The 20028-nt window shown below is 45.2% G+C and overlaps 1 protein-coding gene across 2 annotated transcripts in view; it reads right to left on the reverse strand.

The window, feature by feature from the left end:
- The window catches only part of TPCN1 (two pore segment channel 1), a 767000-nt gene that overhangs the window by 238393 nt on the left and 508579 nt on the right, over positions 1 to 20028 (reverse strand). For both annotated transcript variants that reach the window (XM_069619236.1, XM_069619237.1), the window contains exons 17-19: positions 12341 to 12413; positions 8847 to 8954; positions 284 to 355 (exon numbers count right to left, since the gene is read on the reverse strand). In XM_069619236.1, coding sequence (XP_069475337.1) covers positions 284 to 355; positions 8847 to 8954; positions 12341 to 12413 — 253 coding nt within the window. The remainder of the gene's footprint in view (positions 1 to 283; positions 356 to 8846; positions 8955 to 12340; positions 12414 to 20028) is intronic.

The following is a 20028-nucleotide window of genomic DNA, read 5'->3' on the forward strand; positions in this document are numbered from 1 at the left end:
TGCAATATTATACAGGATATCAAGCTTACATCAAGAAATTAGTAGTAACCAAAAGCTACAAATAACCCACTCCATATATGACCAATACTGGTCAATTTTTGGATCATCACTACACACACCTCTTAGGATACTACTATGTGCATTTAAATTAACCACCACCCTTACAGATACCGGACTGCCCCAAATACAGGAGTAGTAATAACATTTATTAAAAAAACAAAAATGTTATTTTAGAAGGCAGGTGAGCATGCTGGTGGAGGTAATCTGAAGCAGTCACTAGTACCTAGCCATCCTCGGAAGCAGCTCAAACATGGTGTCCAAGACATTTCTGTAGCGCTTCTTCAACTTGAAGAGCCTGTAAGAGAGTTGGAAAAAAGCCCAGTTTCAGCGCAAACAAAATACTAATTGAACTGGTGTTTAATAGAAGAATTCCACAAGCAGTGGTCAGGTGTGGACATGAAATAGCAGATTGTCGGATCTAGCAGTAATGAACATCAGAACAGGACTCCAGAGGCTGGTGGTGCCACAGGCTAGCTTCTAATGCCTTGAGGCGCTACAACAGTAGCAATGGCCAAGCATCCAATAGACTAATGTTATCTACAAGGCCTTATTTGTTAGATTCATATACAAATGTGTTCTTGATGTCCCCTATGGAACTCTCCAACAGTTCAGAAATGTAAGGCTTTGGAAGACACTGTGTACTGATGCAGGAAAGTAAAAATGTGAATGTTTAGGAAGACCTGTAAATATGCTGAAGACCAATCACAAAACTAAATCCACACATACCAGTTATAACTTCTTGTAAAACAAATAAGAGAATCTCTATCCCATTGTCACAGGCACTGTATGTATACCTGCTGGGGAACATATCCTAGGTATCCTTGTACTTAGCCACCATTCCTCTACTGCGTCAGAAACATTACTGGGCATCAACTCAGAGAAACAATTAAGCAATACTCACCTGTTCCCCAGGCTGTCCCAAGTAGTAGCTGCTGAGGCTCAAATTAATAGGCCTAGGCATAGCATCTACGCAGCAACGTTTGCATAGCCAATCTTGACAGTGCAGATAATTTCTAATGGAACAAGTTTCTAATCTACTGAAACAGCCTTTGCTCTGACTGAAAGGGCACATACGAACTTTGGGGTAGGACAACCTGTGGCAGGGAAACAGTCCCTGAATAATGAGAGAATCCACCTGGATATAGATCGCTTTCATTCCTGAGACCCAGGCATCAGATACACTGCAAAGGCCCAATGAACATCAACGCCATAAAATGTTAATTCAGCCTCAAAAGAAAGGTCATCAAAAAGGTTAGTTCTCTTGAATGATATGGAAACCCAAAACTATGTTGGATAGGACGGACAGATGTACTTGTAAGATTACCTTACCCTTGTGGGGAGTAGTAGAATGCTCCTTTGAGGAAAGAGTCTGATGCTCACAGTTCCTCATAGCTGACAATACAGCCATAAGATAGTCTCCAAGATGACCAACCTCACAGTTACTGTGGCTTTTTCTGCAAAATGGTTTGTGTGTAAGATTTCAAAGGTCACAGTCGCATTTAAGGTGTGGGCCCAAGACAGGCAGGTTAATTTTGAGCAAGCCTTGCAAATTTCTCATTTTGGAAAGAAAAGGCTTTTCTCCATACGAAGACACTGTTAAGATGGATTTTGGGATGCCACCCTATTATGGTGCACTAGGAGACACTGAGGAGTAGACAACCCCAATCAAGGTAAGGTATGTAAGGAAAGCATGGTATTAAAAATAGACAGACACAAGCAATCACAGTTCAATGGTGTTTATTAAACTGTATAGGTTGGGTGGAAAAACGGCAAGTCTAAACCTATATCTAAGATGGGAGAAGGCTACGGCTATCAAATCAAAATAAGGCAGTCCTAGTGGCGTCTGGTCAAATAAAAAGGACTATACTAAGAAAAACCTATTGCCGATCCTTACAACGAATACGAAAAGAGTGTGGGATAATGTTCACCAGAAAGAAAGAAGTGTTCACAAATGATAAGTCGGGATGGGGTAGCCGGGGGTCTCTCCCTTCCCAACGTTTTGAGCATGGGACAAGTTGGGACTCCTAAACACAGCACACGCTCGAGCTTTCAACAGCACGAGATGGCATTTCAGCTCTCAGATATCAAGATGGCTGGTGCTTAAGTTTATTTTCGATAAAAAGTCTCTTGCTTCCGAGAACCTGATGTGTTCGAAACAACAAACAAAAGTTGCTTTCCACATGTACGTTGGGTGATGAGTTTTCACCCCTGGATGACCCTCTTCCAGGCTCAGTTAGCCAAGCAGTTCTTAGCAATTTCAGGACCTTCAGAGGTTAGCTTTCTTACTTCCGATGGCCTGATAGGTTCAATAATAACTGACAAAAAGTTCCTTTTCAGATTGCACTTGAAGTGATGATTCTTCACCCCTGGTCCCCCTTCTTAAGGGCACAGACCCTTCTAAAAAAATCAGCCTCCCTCCCGTCGGGTTCACTCTGGCTTATATTCCAAATGACTTCTCAATTGCATTTATATGTCGCTGGGTTGATGGCTTCTCAACTCTGGGTCCCCCTCTTCTGGGCTCAGACCCTTTTCAAATATTTGCCTCACTTCGTCCAGTTCACCAAGGCCTTTTGCAAAGATCAAAGTCTCCTGTTACATTCAGGATTCTTAGTGTCTTTTTAAATAGTTCACTGTGGACTTCCCTCTGCTGGGTTCACTTTTGCCAACACACTGTTCCCCAAGACTTTACACTTTGCCCCTTTTCGTCAGCGTCCCTCCATCAGGTTTCCTCTTGCCAACTTTTGCTAATCACACATTTTCTTCTATTTTCCTACGATGCAGGATTCTCTTACTTTAACGTTACAGCATTCTGCTGGTCATAGACTTTCGACTGTACAGAGGATTTTACTAGACCCCTGTAGGACCACTTTGACCCCTTTCTTGCCCCATTACCAAGGCCTTCTGGTAACGGAAGTTTCAACACTAGTGTGTTCGCCCAGAGTTTCTCGAGTGAGCACCCACGTGGTGCCGGACTACCCTGCAGCTGGTTTCCCCCTCTCTTTTTAACAGTTCTTTGTACTTTTCTTAATTTGCGACTTTGCAACTTTCAGTCAACACAGTACAGTTACTCCCATCGACTCACCGGGTGTGATGAACCACTTGGCTTTACTTGTATCGGGAGACGAGGGAGATACCACTGTAGCAGGCATCTCCTTATATCCTGCTTATCAGCATAGGCTTGCTCCATGTACCGTTGACATCTTCTGCAAGACACTTGAGCTATTGTTTGCGGTCTTACATTTCCTTCTGTGGAGGTTTCACAGGTCTGGCTTGAAAAGGGCAAGGTCGCTTCTCTCCTTGTCACCCTCTCGGATCGCACTGTCTTTCTCCTCCTCTTGAACTGCCGTGCCAAGTTAGCTCTCTCGTTGTGCGGTCTGCCTTGCTGGAACTGTGCTCTCGTGCTCCACCTTTTATCCCTGTGGGGAAGGGAAAGGTGCTGTCAGGTGTGTGTGTGATTCTGGTCAATTGCCCGACTTTTCATTGGGACATGTCTTTCGTGGTGTGTGAAAGTGTTCATGCAGAAAAAGAGGTGAGGCAGTGTTTCTGAATATCCTTTGTGGTAGGAGGGGGAAAAGGTGTTACCAGAAGGGGGATACTGCATCTCACCCGTCAGTGTCCCACTTCCATTCCCTGAGGACACCCATCCAGGTCATCCTCTCTCACTGATCCACCCCTAGGAACTGGATCCAGTAGCGATGGCTGTGTCCTGGCCACCTGGGTGACAGACCCTAAGGGACTAGCTAGGGAGACACCTTCAGGTTTCTCACAGGTAGCTGAGCAGCAAGGCGTATAGTCTCAGGAGGGCTTAGAGTGGTTTAGAGCTACATTGAGTCCACACAGAACACCACCAATAACTAATGTTAGACAGGTTAGGCCGTTAAAATACACAGTACTCAATTAAAAGCTCTTGCCACACACGTATTATAAAACAGATACACATATTCACTATTAAGTGAAAAAATAATGCATATTCTTCAATAACCAGTGAAACACAGGTTATATATATGCACAATATGCATGATATTCAGTTTAGACACAGAAGAGCGCCCCTAATAATGGTTTGGGGCCGTGTGCCCTAAGGTTCTCAGCTCCAATGTTATACTTCACAGTCAAAATAATAAGTAAAGTTCGGGTAAGTAAACCTACTGAATCCCAGTCACTGGGATAGGCCTAGGAAAAAATCTGTGACCAGGTCTGCACCGGCCAACGTCAGGAAAGAGTAGTTTAGGGACAGGACTTTATGCTCATGTAATCCAATGTAAAACAGAGGTGGGGTAGAAACAGGTATGTTAACTTAGCCCCTCTCCCCCCCACCCTCTCTCCCCGACTCCTATTTCTCCAGAGACCACTGCTGAAGTTCCAGAATCCGTTGGGGACACAGTCTTCTGTGCTTGGTCCGGTCGAGGAAGCCCCAGGGGTCATGGGTTCAGAGGTAATTTTCGGATGCAGGATTTAGTTTGTTGTTCGCAGTGCCTAGGAATCAGTTTCAGACACCTTCCAACTGAAACCCCAAATGAAGAAAAGATGAAGACTTCTGTGATGCTGGTGACCTCAGGACACCTCTAGGATGCAAAGAAGATGGATTGCAACAAGAGTTACCATGGTCAGCCGGCGACAGGCTATCTTCCACGGACGAACAAAGGAGAAAGTCCTGCACTGATTCTGTTGATGCAAGAAGGCTGAAAATGCAGGAGAATGCATATTGTTACGCAAGTTGAAGATCCTCCAAGCTCCAAGCATGCACTTGGTAGGGCAATGGTTGCAGCGAGGTAGCCCAGGCGAGAGTTGGCAAGTCATTCCATACATTGCATTTCCTGACCTAAGAAGGCCAAGTAACAATATGGTCAAAGGACAAGTCAACACCTTGTGACACAGCTATTTTAAGGTGCTAGCTACCTCTAATAGCCCTTTGCAGTAATTACAAAGGCTCACAAGTAAAATTACAAAAACACGGTGGAAAAATATCTTCTGCCACCAACTCATCCTAGGCACATTGTAAAAGTAACCAAAAAGCCATTATAGAAAAAGATATTAGGATAACAATTCTCTTAACCACACATCACTTCAAGGTGATGCATGCAATTGTAACACAAGAAATTCGCAAAAGAGAGGCATCGTCTCTCAGTACTGAAAGTCATATGGACGGATCAGTTTTCCCATAAGAATTGGCAAAAAGACAAGGGAAGTAAAGCATAAGGCTTTACCTACCTACAAAAAGTCAGGAGCTGAAAACAAAGCAAAAGGAAAGGCTGTCCCATAGAAGTCTCTGGAAGGAAAGCAGCAAAAAAGAAAATCTTTCCTAGCAGGTCCTTATTGTGACCAATTAAGTTCTACACATTTCAACATGTCTGAACAGGCCAACTTTGTGATGAATAAATGGAATGAATCCAACAAAGCCTCTAGATGGCTGAACTGCTTTTCTGAAAGCACAGTGGCAAAGCCTTAGACCCTTGCTCTTGTATTGATATGAGAGTTGAAGTCTTTCAAACAGCCCTAGACTTGCAAATCATTGAAAGGAGACACAGGAAACTCATGCAAAGGCTTGCATGCTCCATATTCAGTGATAGAATGGAGGGATGCAGGACCCTGCCAAACTACTATAAGATGGGAAGTATCAGGGGTTCGCGGAAAAGGTCCATTCAGTCTGATAACCAGTGCTAACGGGCCAAACGTGTGCAGTCGAAATTATGCTGCAATCATAGCTCATTCCAAGTTTGGTTACCAGTTTGGGCAGCTGAGGATTTGGGGGAAATTCAAAAGGTCCTGCTAGTAATTCAGGAGCAATGCATCCCCAGCGAAGTAACAATCCTGCCACCACACAATTCCTACTGATGGCATATCTTATTGTACTGTGAAGCCAATAGGCCCCCCCATCCCGAGGGAACCCCACGTCTTGAACACCAGAAGGTGGTTGTCCCTGTGAAGTTCCCAATCATGAGGCATGTCAAAGGTGACTGAGAAAGTCTGCTTGGGATTTGGTACCACACGGGTGGTGGCTGGCAGGGATATTGGCCTACTCAATACTAATTACATCAGTCGAGAGTCTGGCATCAATGGGAAAGTTTGTACCTCCATGCTTGTTTACATAGTAGTGGGCTACAGTATTGTTGGTGAACACCAAAAGGTGAAGGAAGTCCCCATTGGCACAAATGCCTTCAGGACTAGACAGGCTGCCATGGGCTCCAAATAGGTGGTATGCTGGCATGCATCCATTGACATTCACAGGTAGTGAAACTAGAGGGAGATCAGGATGGCCTCCTCATCCAAACTCAGAAGGGTTTGTTATGATGGATATCTATAAATGTGGAATTGAGTACCAGGTGTTTTCATTTGTTCCTGCACCGACAACTCCATATGCTTCCTCGCTTTCAGTGGGTCACAATCCTTTCAGAATGCAGTTGGTGCTCCCAGTCCAAGTGCTCTCTGAGCGCAAACTGAGTAAGTCTCATCCTAAGCCTGGCATGAGGCACCAGAAGGGTGCATCAGGACATCTAACCCAGAGACTCCTGGAAAGAGTTGATGTCTGAGTGGAAGATGCCAAATGAAACGTAACTGACTTCAGTGATGCCACAGACTCCACAGTGGGGTATAGAATAGCACACTTGGAATCACAGTAAGACAATGTATGAAATCCTCTGCGTTGTGGACAGTGGGGTTTTGGTCATGTTGACTGACAGAACCTCTTAACTACAAATGCTCCGGGAAGTTCTGGGGAGAAATGGACCTACATTCCTCTGACACCAGCCTGGCAGGTCCGGCTTCAACAGCTAACTGATGGTTCGTACAGGCGTAGCAAAACCCCAACAGTGGGTAAAAACCTCGAGATAACGGCTGTCCTAATCACCCTCAGAGTATCCCAAGTGAGAGCCAAGATGGTATACAGTGCGGGTCTTGCAGGAGCCAGAGGAAGATGAGGGGATTTTAGTTGGTCCATCGCTTGCAGATCTTGGCCAACAGAAGGATCGAGGAAGTAGGAGTACACAAAAGGAGGTGCCTGCAAGCTTGTGTGGCACCAGTAAGTAGGGTTCAAGGACGCGGGAGAGAAACAGTGCTGGAACAGAAGTGATCCAAAGACTGAAGCACCACAAAAATTCGAGGGAATCTGTTTTCTTCTTTAGATGGATGAGGAGAGGGGTACTGATACCGCATTAATACTGCATTCAGAATGTAAGTGCATAAAAGAAAAAGAAGAAGAGCAGGCAGGCTGGAATCACAGGCAATGCTGCTGCATACCAACAAACACTGCTTCAGAGGCTGTGACCCCAGAGTTAGTATCCCTGGGAAAGTGCAGTCTATATTGCTATCCCTGACACATGCCATCAGAGTTACTGGCTCACAGAATATGCAATTTATAAGAATCTGCTCACAGGGTTGATTCTGAACATCCATCTTAACAAGTAGGACTTGAATCTCCTCCAGTTAAGAAGGCTATGGAGGAGATTCGATGAGGTGAGGGTAGTATGGAGGGCTTCCTAAGAAATGGAGGCAATGCAATGGATGACAGTTTGCATTGCCCATGTGTCTAAAGTTGTGACATGCCACTCGCTCATCAATGCCAACATTCTTCCCCCACTGGTGCCGAGATCAGGGCACAAATCGAGGGTACATGGAGGTGGATGGCATCCGCCAACATATTTCAGAGGGTGGCCGATGTCCCCCCGGGTGTTTGAGGGATTAAAACACTATATAAATGTACTTCAGTCAAGTGAACTTAATGGTTAGGGGCGGACAGCTGCGTGGTCAGGATTCTAACAAAGGAGGCAAGGCTTTTCAGCTAGACCCTTAACCATAAGGCTCCATCGAGGGCTTTGAGAAACGCCACTCTCAGTGCAACTCTGCCTTATTAGTCATAGCATAGTCCAAGGACATACAATTGTCATATCTTCATTAGTAGGTTGGGTTGAATAGGCCTGAAGAGCCACCACCACCCCCTACTTGTACAATGGGTGACTCTTTCTGGTATGTTAGACCAGTGACTTCCATTCCCTTGTGCATGACACAGGGCACTGCGACATCATAGCATGTTGTTTTGAAAACACAAATATTTCACACTGTAGGCCGCATTAAAAGTGACACATATGTGCTTGGATCATAAGGCTTTTTAAAACTTGATATTTAAGTGTTCAGAAAACATCAAATTGAATTATCTTCACTAGTTCCCATTTTCGCTAGCACCATTATTCTCAAGTTAAGCAGAAAAGTCTGGGCATAAAAGCATGTAGGCATCACCCCCTTCCTTCATGTCATGCACAGTATCAGGCACCATGTTATGGTCACGAGCGGTTTCTGTAGCTCTTGTCATGCTTTATGGGGGGATCAAATGTGGCAGGGCAGTATGGCGTACAGTCTGCTTTCAAACATCATTCCACACTCCACTTAGCAAGGGGTTCCAATGTAGCCATAGCAGAGACTAAACAACCCAAACACTCCTGCATACAGGATAAAGTGTCACACAGTCTGTCCTGGCCACTTTTACATTAATCAGATGGCTTTTATTGGTGCTTTGGTTATGAACTGCATGAGGGATTAGCCACATCGTAATATGGTATACCAAGCCCACGGTGAAGGATACAAATGATAGTCAATGAAACACAATCAGCGGAGGTGGCACAGCAGATGGTTGAATTATGCATTGACTGACCTATAGCTTCACCTATGGTGTTTACTCTTTATCTCTCTCACAATCTTGCACCGGAATCTCCCTCCAATGATTTCAGACCTGGATCTCAAGCCCACATTCTTTGACATGGATTGCTCTCCCACACCCAGCTCTCATCCTCACTCACCTGAGCAGCTGCAGGGGTCTAAGAACCACAATGAAGTAGAATGGCTCCATGTTGAAGGCCAAGGCCATGAGGCCCAGGAAGGCAAAGACAGTGACAGAGAAATCAAACCTTGAAAAGAAAAGAACACAATAGTGCCATCAATGAAGAGTGCATGGAAATGCAAAATCAACCAATGTATTGATTGACCCAGGCAGCTACTCTGGTTTACATCCAACCTAATGCATTAATTGTGGCAGCTATTCACAAGCCTATACTGTGTATACACAAGCAATCCATCGACTATCGAAAACCAGCATATCTTCAGACATTCAAGGACAATATCCGTTTATGTGTCTACAGGCGGTTCATGTGCAGCTCTTCTAGTTCAGTGCCCACTTATGGGGTCCTAATGCTGCCTGTGTACCTACCCTTTGTGTTGGAGTGCCATCTGTACTGTCAGAGCTTTGCTCTTCATTACACTCCGACCCTTGTCGCAGCTGTGTCTAATGCAGCTCTAACTTTCAAAGCATACTCCGCACAGAACTGTTGCTGGGGGCGTGGGGTGTGTGAGGGGGATATAGCCCCAGGTCATTTGGTTGTATGATATGATTGGTTATTTATAACGCCCTTAATACCCAGAAGCGCGGACTGGGGATCGAACTTGTGTTGCTCCGTGTCATCTTGCTTCCAAGGCGATCGTGGTACCCCTGAGCTATCCTCCCGAGACTAACTAGCCCCAGGTAGAAGCTCAGGGCCTACAACCAAAAGGTTAGCTAGCCCCAAGTGCAGACCGTCCCAACATTGGCGTAGCCCTAGATCTTTTCCAGACCTAGCAACACCCCTGCCCCTCACCTTCACCCCTTTGAGAAGCTGCAAGCTCCTTCACGACCGCCACTGTCTAATTTCCATGCTCCCTCAGTAGCCCGCCTCCTCTGCTGAGCACTGCCAACTCTCCCTCTCATGCAGTGACACACACTGCTTCTCTGCCTGTCCACACTATCCTGCCCACTAGCCTTCCCATCAACATCTCCCCTTGGTAGTATCCTGTTGTTGCCATGCAAAACATCGCCTATACTGGAGTACTAATAGCTTTATAGATCCGGGGCTCAGTCCGTTCCAGTCATTAGGCCCTTTAGACCTGTGAAAAGCCCTTGCTCTGGTCGGCCTTTAACTCAGTCTTCCCGGTCCATAAAGCCCAGTAGGTCCCTCGCACTGACTCTTCAAACTATCCAGCGAGAGCTTTTTCAGCAGGGAATGACTGGTTTACAAGGCAATGTCCAAAGACCAGCCCAAAAGGCTAATGTGGGACCATTTGTTGTGCCACTAGGGGCCAGTTTAATCTGCTATTTTTGACCAATGTTACTCATCACGTGCTTTAAAATGCATTATTTGCAAAATATTGTGAAAGGCCCTTTGCCGGCGCAGAAGCACATAATCAAGAGGAGATGTCCAGGGGATTAAGTCCTGCAGACGACGATGGATATAGGTAGTGGGAGGCGCTGGCTGAGGAAAAACGCAGAACACATAAAGAGACAAAAATGAGAAAACCCCTCCACGGAGGACAAACACAGATAAAAATAGCCTGTTCTATAGGAAGGTGCCCGCTCAGGAGGGACTACAATCAGGTTTCAGCCAACAGTGCCTTGCCACAGGAGTACAAGGACAGTCCGGCACCAAAATGCTAGGCAATCCTCCTGTGAACAAGAGTTTTAACAGTAACCAGCGCCAATCTAAGTCCCCATTGGGAGTAACTGACAAGGCTATGCAGTCAAGAACTGCCAGATGCTGCAGTGGCAAAGCCCATTTTGCAAAGGAGCTGTCGAGTCTACGGATTGGAGAAGGAGCAGCAGCCCAGAAGGAGACACAGGGAGGCAGAGCCACCCATGGCCCAACGCCAGGCAGGTTCATGGAGCTGCATGCGTTGCGTGGGAGTACATGGAGACAACCCGCAATGCTAAAAGACAAAGCTCAAATCCAAAAGAAACCGGAATTAGATGATCCGGTCTTTAAATGCATCAACGGTTCAGCCCCAGTTGATTTAGCTACAAAGATTCAATTCTATTCTCCTACTCATTCCTTTGATCATCAAATCAATGCTTGCTAGTTGTAAACTCATCTGACTATACTCAAGAGGAGATAGGTGGTTCTCGGTCTTTGATCCTCGCGTCTGGAATTCATTACCTATTAATCAGACAATAATGTACTCCTTACCACACTCCCGAAAGACACCCAAAACGTTTCTTGTTCAATAATTCTGGCTTCTCTTTTTCATAGGGTTGCAGAACACATCCACTAAATATAACACTATCCAGACGCAGTTCGGCCGCCTTGTTTCTTTTTAGCTCCCCTAATAACTGCATATTTTAAACACCAATTCCAACCAAATCAAACCGTGGGAAGGAACTGCGAGACTGATCAAAGCCCTGGTGGAAAGGCAGAGAAAGCCCTGGTGGCATGCAAACCAGTAACAGCGTTAAGAAAGTGAATCTCGAGAGAAAGCGCTGCATGCTGGAACCCGACAGTATTGAGAAAGTGCTCCCAACTACATCTTGTAGGATTAATTCCTATAGCTGCTATGAAAATGAACATTGAAATTGGGAACCTTTGGGGGAAAAAGTTCTGGCTAATGAAACTGGTAGTAGTTTGCAGAGCAGGTAAGGGTGTGAACAGTGAGGAAGTTTATCTTGAGAAAAAGTAAAGAAAGTAATGCCTGCTGGAACTCGTAGAAAGAGTTCCTAAAACCACTAAGAAAATTAACATTGAGAACATAAATCTTGGGAGAAAGTGCTGCCTGCTCAAACCTACAGGAAAGTTTCATAGAGAGTCTACTCAATGATCAAGTTAACCTTGAGTGATAGCACTGCCTGCTGGAACTTGTAATAGAGACCCCTAGAGCCACTAAGAAAGTGAATATTGACAAACTGATGCTTAAAATAATGTGTGACGTGTGGCAACTAGAGGGCAAGAGGCTCTAGTATCACTGAGAAAGTAGCTGAACTATGGCTAAAACCGAGTCCAAGATTAGGGTTCTTGACCACTGGACAATTACTAATAATGCTGCAGTACATCATTTGCAATGTTTGCCATTTACTTGCTCTTCCTCACTCATGTTATGGCCCTTTTCTGCATTCAGTGGCTGCTTCCCTCCACATCATCTGTATGCCCACTTTGATTTCTCAGTCTCATGTGCAGCCATTCTTCTTCTCTTCTGCCCCACTATCTCACTTCCTCCCTCTCTCATTCCTAAACCTCCCCATGTCTGCTGTAGACCCTCCGGTTTATACTCCTCACGTGTACATATCTCAGCTCTGCTCTGCTCGCACTACTTCTCCCCCTCTCACTGCTGTACTCATCACATGTAGAACCTCCATTCTTTGTAACCTCCTCCCTTCGGTCACTCTCTCCTCGTCTAGCCTCTGCACCCCTCCTAATCGCTTTACCTTGACCCCCACCAACTGCTTGCAATAATTTGTCCGCATATGCCCATGCCTCCCAAGTGCACTTTGCATACTCACAGATTCCATCCAGAGGTGAAATATTCAAGAGGTCCCAAGCCAGTGATTTTTAGCAGCAGTTCCACACCATATACTAGAAAAGCAATCAAATGAGTTATGAATGAGACGAATTTAATAGAGGCTTATGCCATATGCAAAAAGGTCTCTGTCAGGATTACAGGAACGACAGTCCAGTTGAAGCTGGTAGTTGTGATAGTTCCTGCGGGGATTGAGGAGATGAAAGGCTCCATCGGGTGCTAAAGAAAGAAATGGCTGTGCCAGTCTGTGAGAGGGGGATGAAACCACAAGCTGAAAATTAAGTGGTTTGCAGTCAGGTGCTGTAGAGAGAGAAGGAGGGAGGGGCCAGAGAGCAAAGGAGGGATTGTCATAGACTGACTTGAGTGAAGGCTATGTCAGAGACAGGAAAAAGGACTGTCAGGAAGTTATGGATCGAGAATTCGGGGAAGTTAAAGGGTGACAGATGTTTGTCAGATGTTGAGGGTAAAGAGGGCCTTGTCAGAGTATTAAAAGAGAAAGGGCTTGGGCAAAGGCTGAGAAGAGAGATGGCTTGTCGACTTGGGGGCTCAGAGGAGCACAGCGCTGGCAAAAGACTAAAGGGAGAGAGGGTGCTGTCAGTAGCTCAGAGTACAAGCATCAGTGGGATCCCAATGAGGCAGATGGCACAGTCAGTGTCTTGGGGGTAAAGGCCTCAGTGGGAGGGTGAGGGAGCTGCCAGTGTTTCAGGGTACAGACCTCCGGGGGGCAAGGAGAGGGAGGGCGCTGTCAATAGTTTGCAGGTGCAAGCTCCAGTGGGAGCCCATTGAAGGAGATGGTCTAGTCAGACTTGGGGGGAAAAGGCTTGGGTGGGAGGCCGAGGACAGAAGAGGGGTACATGATGGGTCGCACCTAGGCAGCTGCCTCCGAGCTCGCTGCAGAGAAAAAGCTCTGCAGGCACAGGGTGTACGTCTCCAGAGCACCCTTGCCCCTTGTGTAGACAGACTTTAAAGAGGAGGCAATTTATAAGTGATGGCTCATTCAACAAGCCATTGTTTTTACACAGTATGTGCTTAACATGTTAGTATTAAACACTGAACTGACACTAGCAAGAGACTTCATGCCATGGAGAGTTGATAGAACAATAGGAGATATTTTCAAGACAAATAAGGGGCTCAATCTGGTACAAGAATATTGCAAGAAGGCATTTAGTGCCTTTCCTCGCCTGAATGGAATCAAAAGGCGTTATAGGACTTGATTACCTGCATTTATTCCCATTGAGGATGGAGGTGTTCCCCATCTGGCAATTTAGGAGGAGTCAATGAAATATCAAAGACTCTTGGAGAAGGTTTATGAAAAACTGGTCAGGTACCTTTGTACGAAAACAGACTGGTCCTGAAGAAGACAGACATCAGTTCTATTGTAGTCCTAGATGTATATCTGTCGAAACTTAAACAAGGGAAGTTCTATATGGAATATTGAGGAGCTGTATGCACCTCAGAAAAACCTTTTGTTGACTGTCAATAATGCGTTATTTTGGAAAAACTTGTGGCAAAAATAATTAAGATTTGTTTTTAGAATGGCAATATGTGCAATAAAGGAAAAATGTGTTATTTAAAACTTCACAACGCAGAATATAGATGTGGTTATAGCAAAAACATTACCTGTTGCACTTTATGCATATGTGCACTTTTTTATGCATGATTTGCACAACATCTGCTTGATGATGTATACAACTGAATAATGTTTTTATTCTGATTTTGTCTAATGTGTATATGTTTTTGAATTGTCATTTGATATTATTATGAATTCATAAATATACTATTTTCCCAGGTTTGCCTGCACTGACCCACGATCTTGATCTTAGTTCTAGACATTTTAATAATTCACCCGTGAGACACCACTTTTGATAGAATTTGTTATTGCTGTTGCACAGGTGTCTGCGATGAAAAGGGGGTTTACCACAAATAGTTTTTAGTGAAGCACTCAACAGGGGGCATTTTTATTCTGAAGGCCAGCACACAGCATCAGTGTACTGACCAAATCTACACATTCTTCCAAGCGAATTAACATGCCACACAGAAAAAGCTTTAAACTAGGTTATTTATTTTCAAGTCTTTTTATTTGATACACCAAAACGTTTTTTTAATATTACTTTTTAGTTACATAGGGCGCATGCCTGGGAAGGTTAACTGTCATTTTCTGGTTTAAGTATTCTAGTGGCTGCTTTGGGACATTGACTAAATGCATCTGCTCAGCAGCAAAGATTCTTTCATTTTCTTAACAAGCCAACCGCTGCCTAGCACACACCAGATGGCTCTTCAATGTGTCTTGGCACCCTGATTAGTCTCCATGCAGACATAGTACATGGCAAATCAATGATATGATATGGCATTTATAACGCGCCTGTGTACAAGTGTTTCAAGGCGCGACGAGGCCAGGGCGGGGAAACGGAAGGAAGACAAAGACAGAGATCCTACTACGCCAGGTGACATTGAGATCGTGCAAGTGCAGGGGAGGGGGAGAGGGGCAGAGGGGAAAAGTGCGACGGGAAAGGGGAAGGGATAGTGCAGTACATAGGATAACAGTAAGATAAATAAAGACAAATAAATAAAAAGTGTGGCCAGCAGGTGGCAAGTGCAAGGAAGTGCAGCTATCCGGTGTCAAGTGCTAGTCAGGGGCTGTGGTGTTACAGAACACTCCCCGAGTGCGAGGGTTGCCAGGGGGGCAGTGCAGGTGTGCAACTGGCAGGGAGGGGACCTGGGCCCGTTATCAGAGGGTAGCCAGGCAACCAGTGCAGTTTCAGATTCAGCCAAGAGATCAGCAGGGGGGAGGAGGAGAGAAGGCAGAAGAAATGAGGAAGGTCTTGAGGTGCTTCCGGAACCAGAGATGATTCTCCTCAAGTTTCACAGGGGCCGGGAGACTATTCCAGAGGGAGGCCCCAGCAGAAGAAAGAGATCTACCCCCAAATCGCTGCTTGGAAAAGCGACTGACCCTGAGGGAGTTGGAGGTGGATGAGCGAAGAGCTCGAGAGTGAAGATATTTAGGAAGAGCGAGTTGATTGATATGCGTCCAGCACTGATTTGCGCGCTGCACAAGTCTCCACACTGTTGAGTAATGGGATCTACGTGGTGCTGTTTTTGTCTGATGTGTCCCGTGTCCATACAATAGCACAATGGAACGTTTTGTGTATGTGGTTATGATGAGTAGGCCATACTGTGCCAACACTTAACACATAAAACAAAGAATACCTCTCAAATTGTACCTCCACTAGGCCAAACACCCTTTATACATCGCCACACCATTCTTTTTTCACTAGCTTCAAGCCAGCACTATTAAGAGATGCCAATGCCAGCTCTGTTAGATAAAGCAAAGGCCTGCTCTTTTCTGCAGAAATACCACCCCCCCCCAGGCCTGAGTGATGTTGAGGAGGTAGTGAGCGAGGAACTGTGGGCCCTTTACCATGCATTAGAAGACGGTTTTGTTTAAAACGCTTCATCAGCTTATTACTGGCCAGGCTAAAGTTTGTAAGAGGTACAATCCTTTTTTGTGAATCCTTTCTGTTCATTGTTTATTGGTTGTCTCTTGAAGGGAATCCTTTCCTGCCTATAGATATAATTCCTTAAAGACGTTTCTGTGTTGGGGGCTGGGCATGCTCACACTGAGACCCAGCCACTCCTCATCTAAAATTCTCCAGAAACAAGAAGCAGAAAAGCTCTTGTACCCCAATAGAGCAGCTGATGTTGCCGCCATTTTACACTCGCAACCAAAAACCTAAGCTGTCCTAATGTGTATGTATGGTTCATGGTTACAAACATGTTAATGTTAGGCTTAGTGTTGTGAACAGTGATGTGAGCACCAGTTCATGTGTCCGTTATGTATTTAGAGATTCACACATACAACCCTTTCATTACAGACTTGTTTATCAAATAAAGAGATCTCTAATCACTGTTATATTCCTGAAATGCTGTTATATTCCTGAAATGCTCTGTAATTTAATGCAAAGCTGAGAGGAACACTCAGATGCCATTTGTCCCCGTTCCCACTCTCATAGAGGTATTTTGAAAGAGTACAATAGGAGTGTACCACACTGTCCACCTGGGGATGATAAGCTTTTATCAGAAAATAATGCATATGGTTAGTCTAGTATTGCCCCTTGCAAAATACAAGTGAAGTGGTAGGAACAGAACACAGGGCCAGTGGTCCCTCTGTCATCGGCAGGCAGGGTGGTCACACCGCAGTGTGCCACTATGGACAGTTTGAAACTGCATTTAGGCAACGCCTTCCCTAAGAGAAGGTGACCGAAGAACCATTTACTTGGGCAGCAACAGATGTGTTTTCACATTAGATTTCTTCTGTAAAGTACTAAAAGTACAATGTAATGAAATCAGCTCCATTTGTATAGCAATTATTTGATATTGATGAGGTTTTTACACAACACAGGTGTAGTTTGGGAGAGACGTGTGCTGGGGGGGGGGTGCAGTGTTTAATAATAATTTAGCATTTATATAGTGCTATGAACCCTCAGGTATCTGAGCGCTGCTTATTATTACCCACGGTGTGTGGTGCTCATTTATCGACCTCGGAAGGATGAAAGTTTGAGTTTGGCCCTGCCGGGATTCGAACATGCCAAAGCGAGCGCTCTATTCGCTGTGCTATAGGACCGGCTCTCGGTTTAGCTCTGCGCACTAAGTTGGCTAGAAAATGCCCTGGCTGAGGAGACCGAGGTCGCTGCCAATGGCTCAGGGTACAAAGCCTCAGTGAGAGACAGAGCAGGGAGTAGGCACTGTCAGTGGCTTAAAGTACAAACCTTAGCAGGAGGCCAAGATGAGGACGCTGCCAGAGATGTAGGGTATATGCCTCATCAGGAGGCCAAGTAATGAAAGAAACGGAGAGAGAACACCGTAAGTGTATTTAGACTTCCCTGGGAGGCCACTCAGGCCGGAGAGGGCGATATGATAGCACGGGCGTAATTATAGAGGGGGACAGGGGGTTTTGTCCCCCCCCCAACTTCTGTGGCATGCCTTTTTGTCCCCCCCATCTTTTGGAGGGAGGGCAGGGGGGTCCTCATGTTGCTCTCTATCAACAGAGCATTACAATGTGGGCCATAAAGCACTGATGGGAGGGAGGGATAGCATTAGCAGGGACTTTTGTCCCTTTAGAAATGTGAATGGGAGGGAGTGATCAGAAGTGAGAAGGGTGCATAATGTTGCATGTTTTATGAAATAATGACTATGGCTTTAAAACAATGGGGGGTTTGTTAGGCTCACATTAATCTACATGATGCTTTTGTGACTTAAGCCATACTCCCATTGCTCAACATATTTCTATGACAATGAATATAGTGTATGGTTAGTTTATTATGAAAGGCTAGTTTATTATGAAATGTGGTTTGCTTCCAAGGCACTTCTATAAATAATTATTTAAGCACATGAAATGTAAAGCAAAACCTTAATAAAGATCTATATTAACTAAACCTGGAAAGATGTGTGCGGCCGCTTAAATTGTCCACATCCCAGTTTCATCATTTAACCAAGTGTGTGATCCTGAGCAAATCATTTAATCACAGTGTGCCTTTTCTGCAGCTCTGCAAGTGACTCTGATTCACTTCAAAGCTTATGTTAATGTATCATGGTATTATAATGGAAAAGCCTAATGACTAGAGTTGCTCCACATATAACTATAGTGCAATTTAGGTATTGGGCACCACAAAGTTATTTGTCACTTGGCTTATTTATGGCAACTTACTCTAAAGGCACATGTATGGTGCCTCCAAGTATCAAAGACTGATGATGCGCCTTTCAATGTCCATTTCTGTGAAGTCATTTCTGTTGGTGCAATCCATATAATAATTAGGAAGTTTGCATGTATTTTGCCTCAGAGGGCTTGGACAGAGCTCTAATAGATGAGTTTCGTGTATCTTGAATGATCCTGTAGTTTTCTTTTTTTGTTGTGGTTTAAAATGCCATCTTCCACTATTGTTACCAGAAAAGTAGATTAGGGCAGGGGTGGGTGGTTTGGGAGTGCCAATGAGACCATGTGGAATTCCACACACTGCATTTCGGTGCTCACCCCCAGGCCTCCACACTCTTACAATGCTGGATAATCCCCTGCTTAGTTTGGTAAGTGAAGCAGTTTTTGGTGGCCTGTAACCTGAACTATGACACTCATTTACTCATTTGCACCAAACCGTCCTTAAAAAGTGTCTGCAATTTAATTTTAAACTGGAGGGACGAATCTTTTGTAAAAATTGTAAAACTGTATTACATTTAAACCAAATAAAAAAAAAAAAGTGTCTGCAAAACTCGAAATATTTTTTGCCAGTTTGGTGACGATTATTTTTGGCGGCAGGGCAAGGGCTCTTAAACGTGTGGTTTTAACACAAAATCCCATACAGTTCCTTCTGCGCACCAAGAGCAAAAACTGCTTAACAAAAGTTCACCATGTTTGGAAGGCGTATAGCACTCGGCTTCATTTCACAGAATTTGCAGAGTACAACAGTTTTGGGTCACAGGTTTTCTCAGCTTGACTCTTTCCACTCTACTTGGGGAGGGCGCACCTTTCGCCAACTTCATTTTGAAATTAGGATGGTGGTGCTTTAGTAGCATCTGAAAAGTGGCAAGACTAATAGAGCTGTGGCTTGCCACAGAGAATGCACTGTTTGGGTGTCTTCATACCTGGGGCCTTAATGTGTACTGTGAGCTCTGCTCACATTGTCCAGGTGTGGCACGCACCCTCACTAGGGTCAGCCAGCAGCGCAGCCCCCCCAACAAATATACACAAACACAATTAAAAATGATAAAAAACAAAAAAAAGTACCCCTGCTCTGCTTTCAAATGCCGCCCGGGTCACGTCTCATGTTACACCGACCTAACATCGCACTCGAGCACCTCCAGACTCAGGGCATCCCACAGACCTGAATGTGATGATTGTGCCCCCCCCCCCTCCAGACAGAAACCAGCAAGCTGAATGAGCTTCCCAGTTCCTTCCTGTGTGTCGCACAAACACAAAGTCGGAAAGCGATTCTCTGCACTGCGGCCCCTGGAGGTGCTGCTGCTAGTGTGGCAGCACAGAAGTCAGGCCCTGCAACACCCAGTTCAGCACCCTGGATGCTGACTTTCAGTCAGGCCAGACAAGGTGAGGGACCTGACATACGTAGATGGTAGTTTTGGAGGGGATTCCTTACAGGATGCTTCAAGTATCAAATCTGGTAATGCATCAAGAATTTAATAGCCTTGAAAAGGACATCATGTCGAAACACGTGTTGGCTGGTCTTTTGCACAAGAAAATAAACTGGACTTAATAAGCCCACTTAAGACTATGGGCCTCATTACACGTAGTGCGGTAAGGGTTTACCGGTAGCGGTAAACCCTTACCGCCTTACTACGAGGTCCCTTTGCGGGTTGGTACTTTAACGCCTGCTTTTTAGCAGGCATTAAAAACCAACCCGCAAAGGGACCAGGGTGCTAATTACGGTACCGCAATTTGCAGCACCGTAATTAACGCCTTCCCCATTCCCATAGAGCCCTATGGGGCAAAAATGGGAATGGGGAAGGGCAATGGGGGAAGGGGGAATTACCGCCCCGCCAACCTTGGAATAGGGCGGTAATTCCCCTTTTCTCCAAGGCGGTGCCAGTATTTTACCGGCATGGACCAAGGTGCTAAAAGCACCTTGGTCCACCGCCTACCGTGTAATGAGGCCCTATAGGGGCCTT

Source organism: Ambystoma mexicanum, chromosome 10, assembly GCF_040938575.1.
Source record: "Ambystoma mexicanum isolate Mex_15411 chromosome 10, UKY_AmexF1_1, whole genome shotgun sequence".
Lineage (NCBI taxonomy): Eukaryota > Metazoa > Chordata > Amphibia > Caudata > Ambystomatidae > Ambystoma > Ambystoma mexicanum.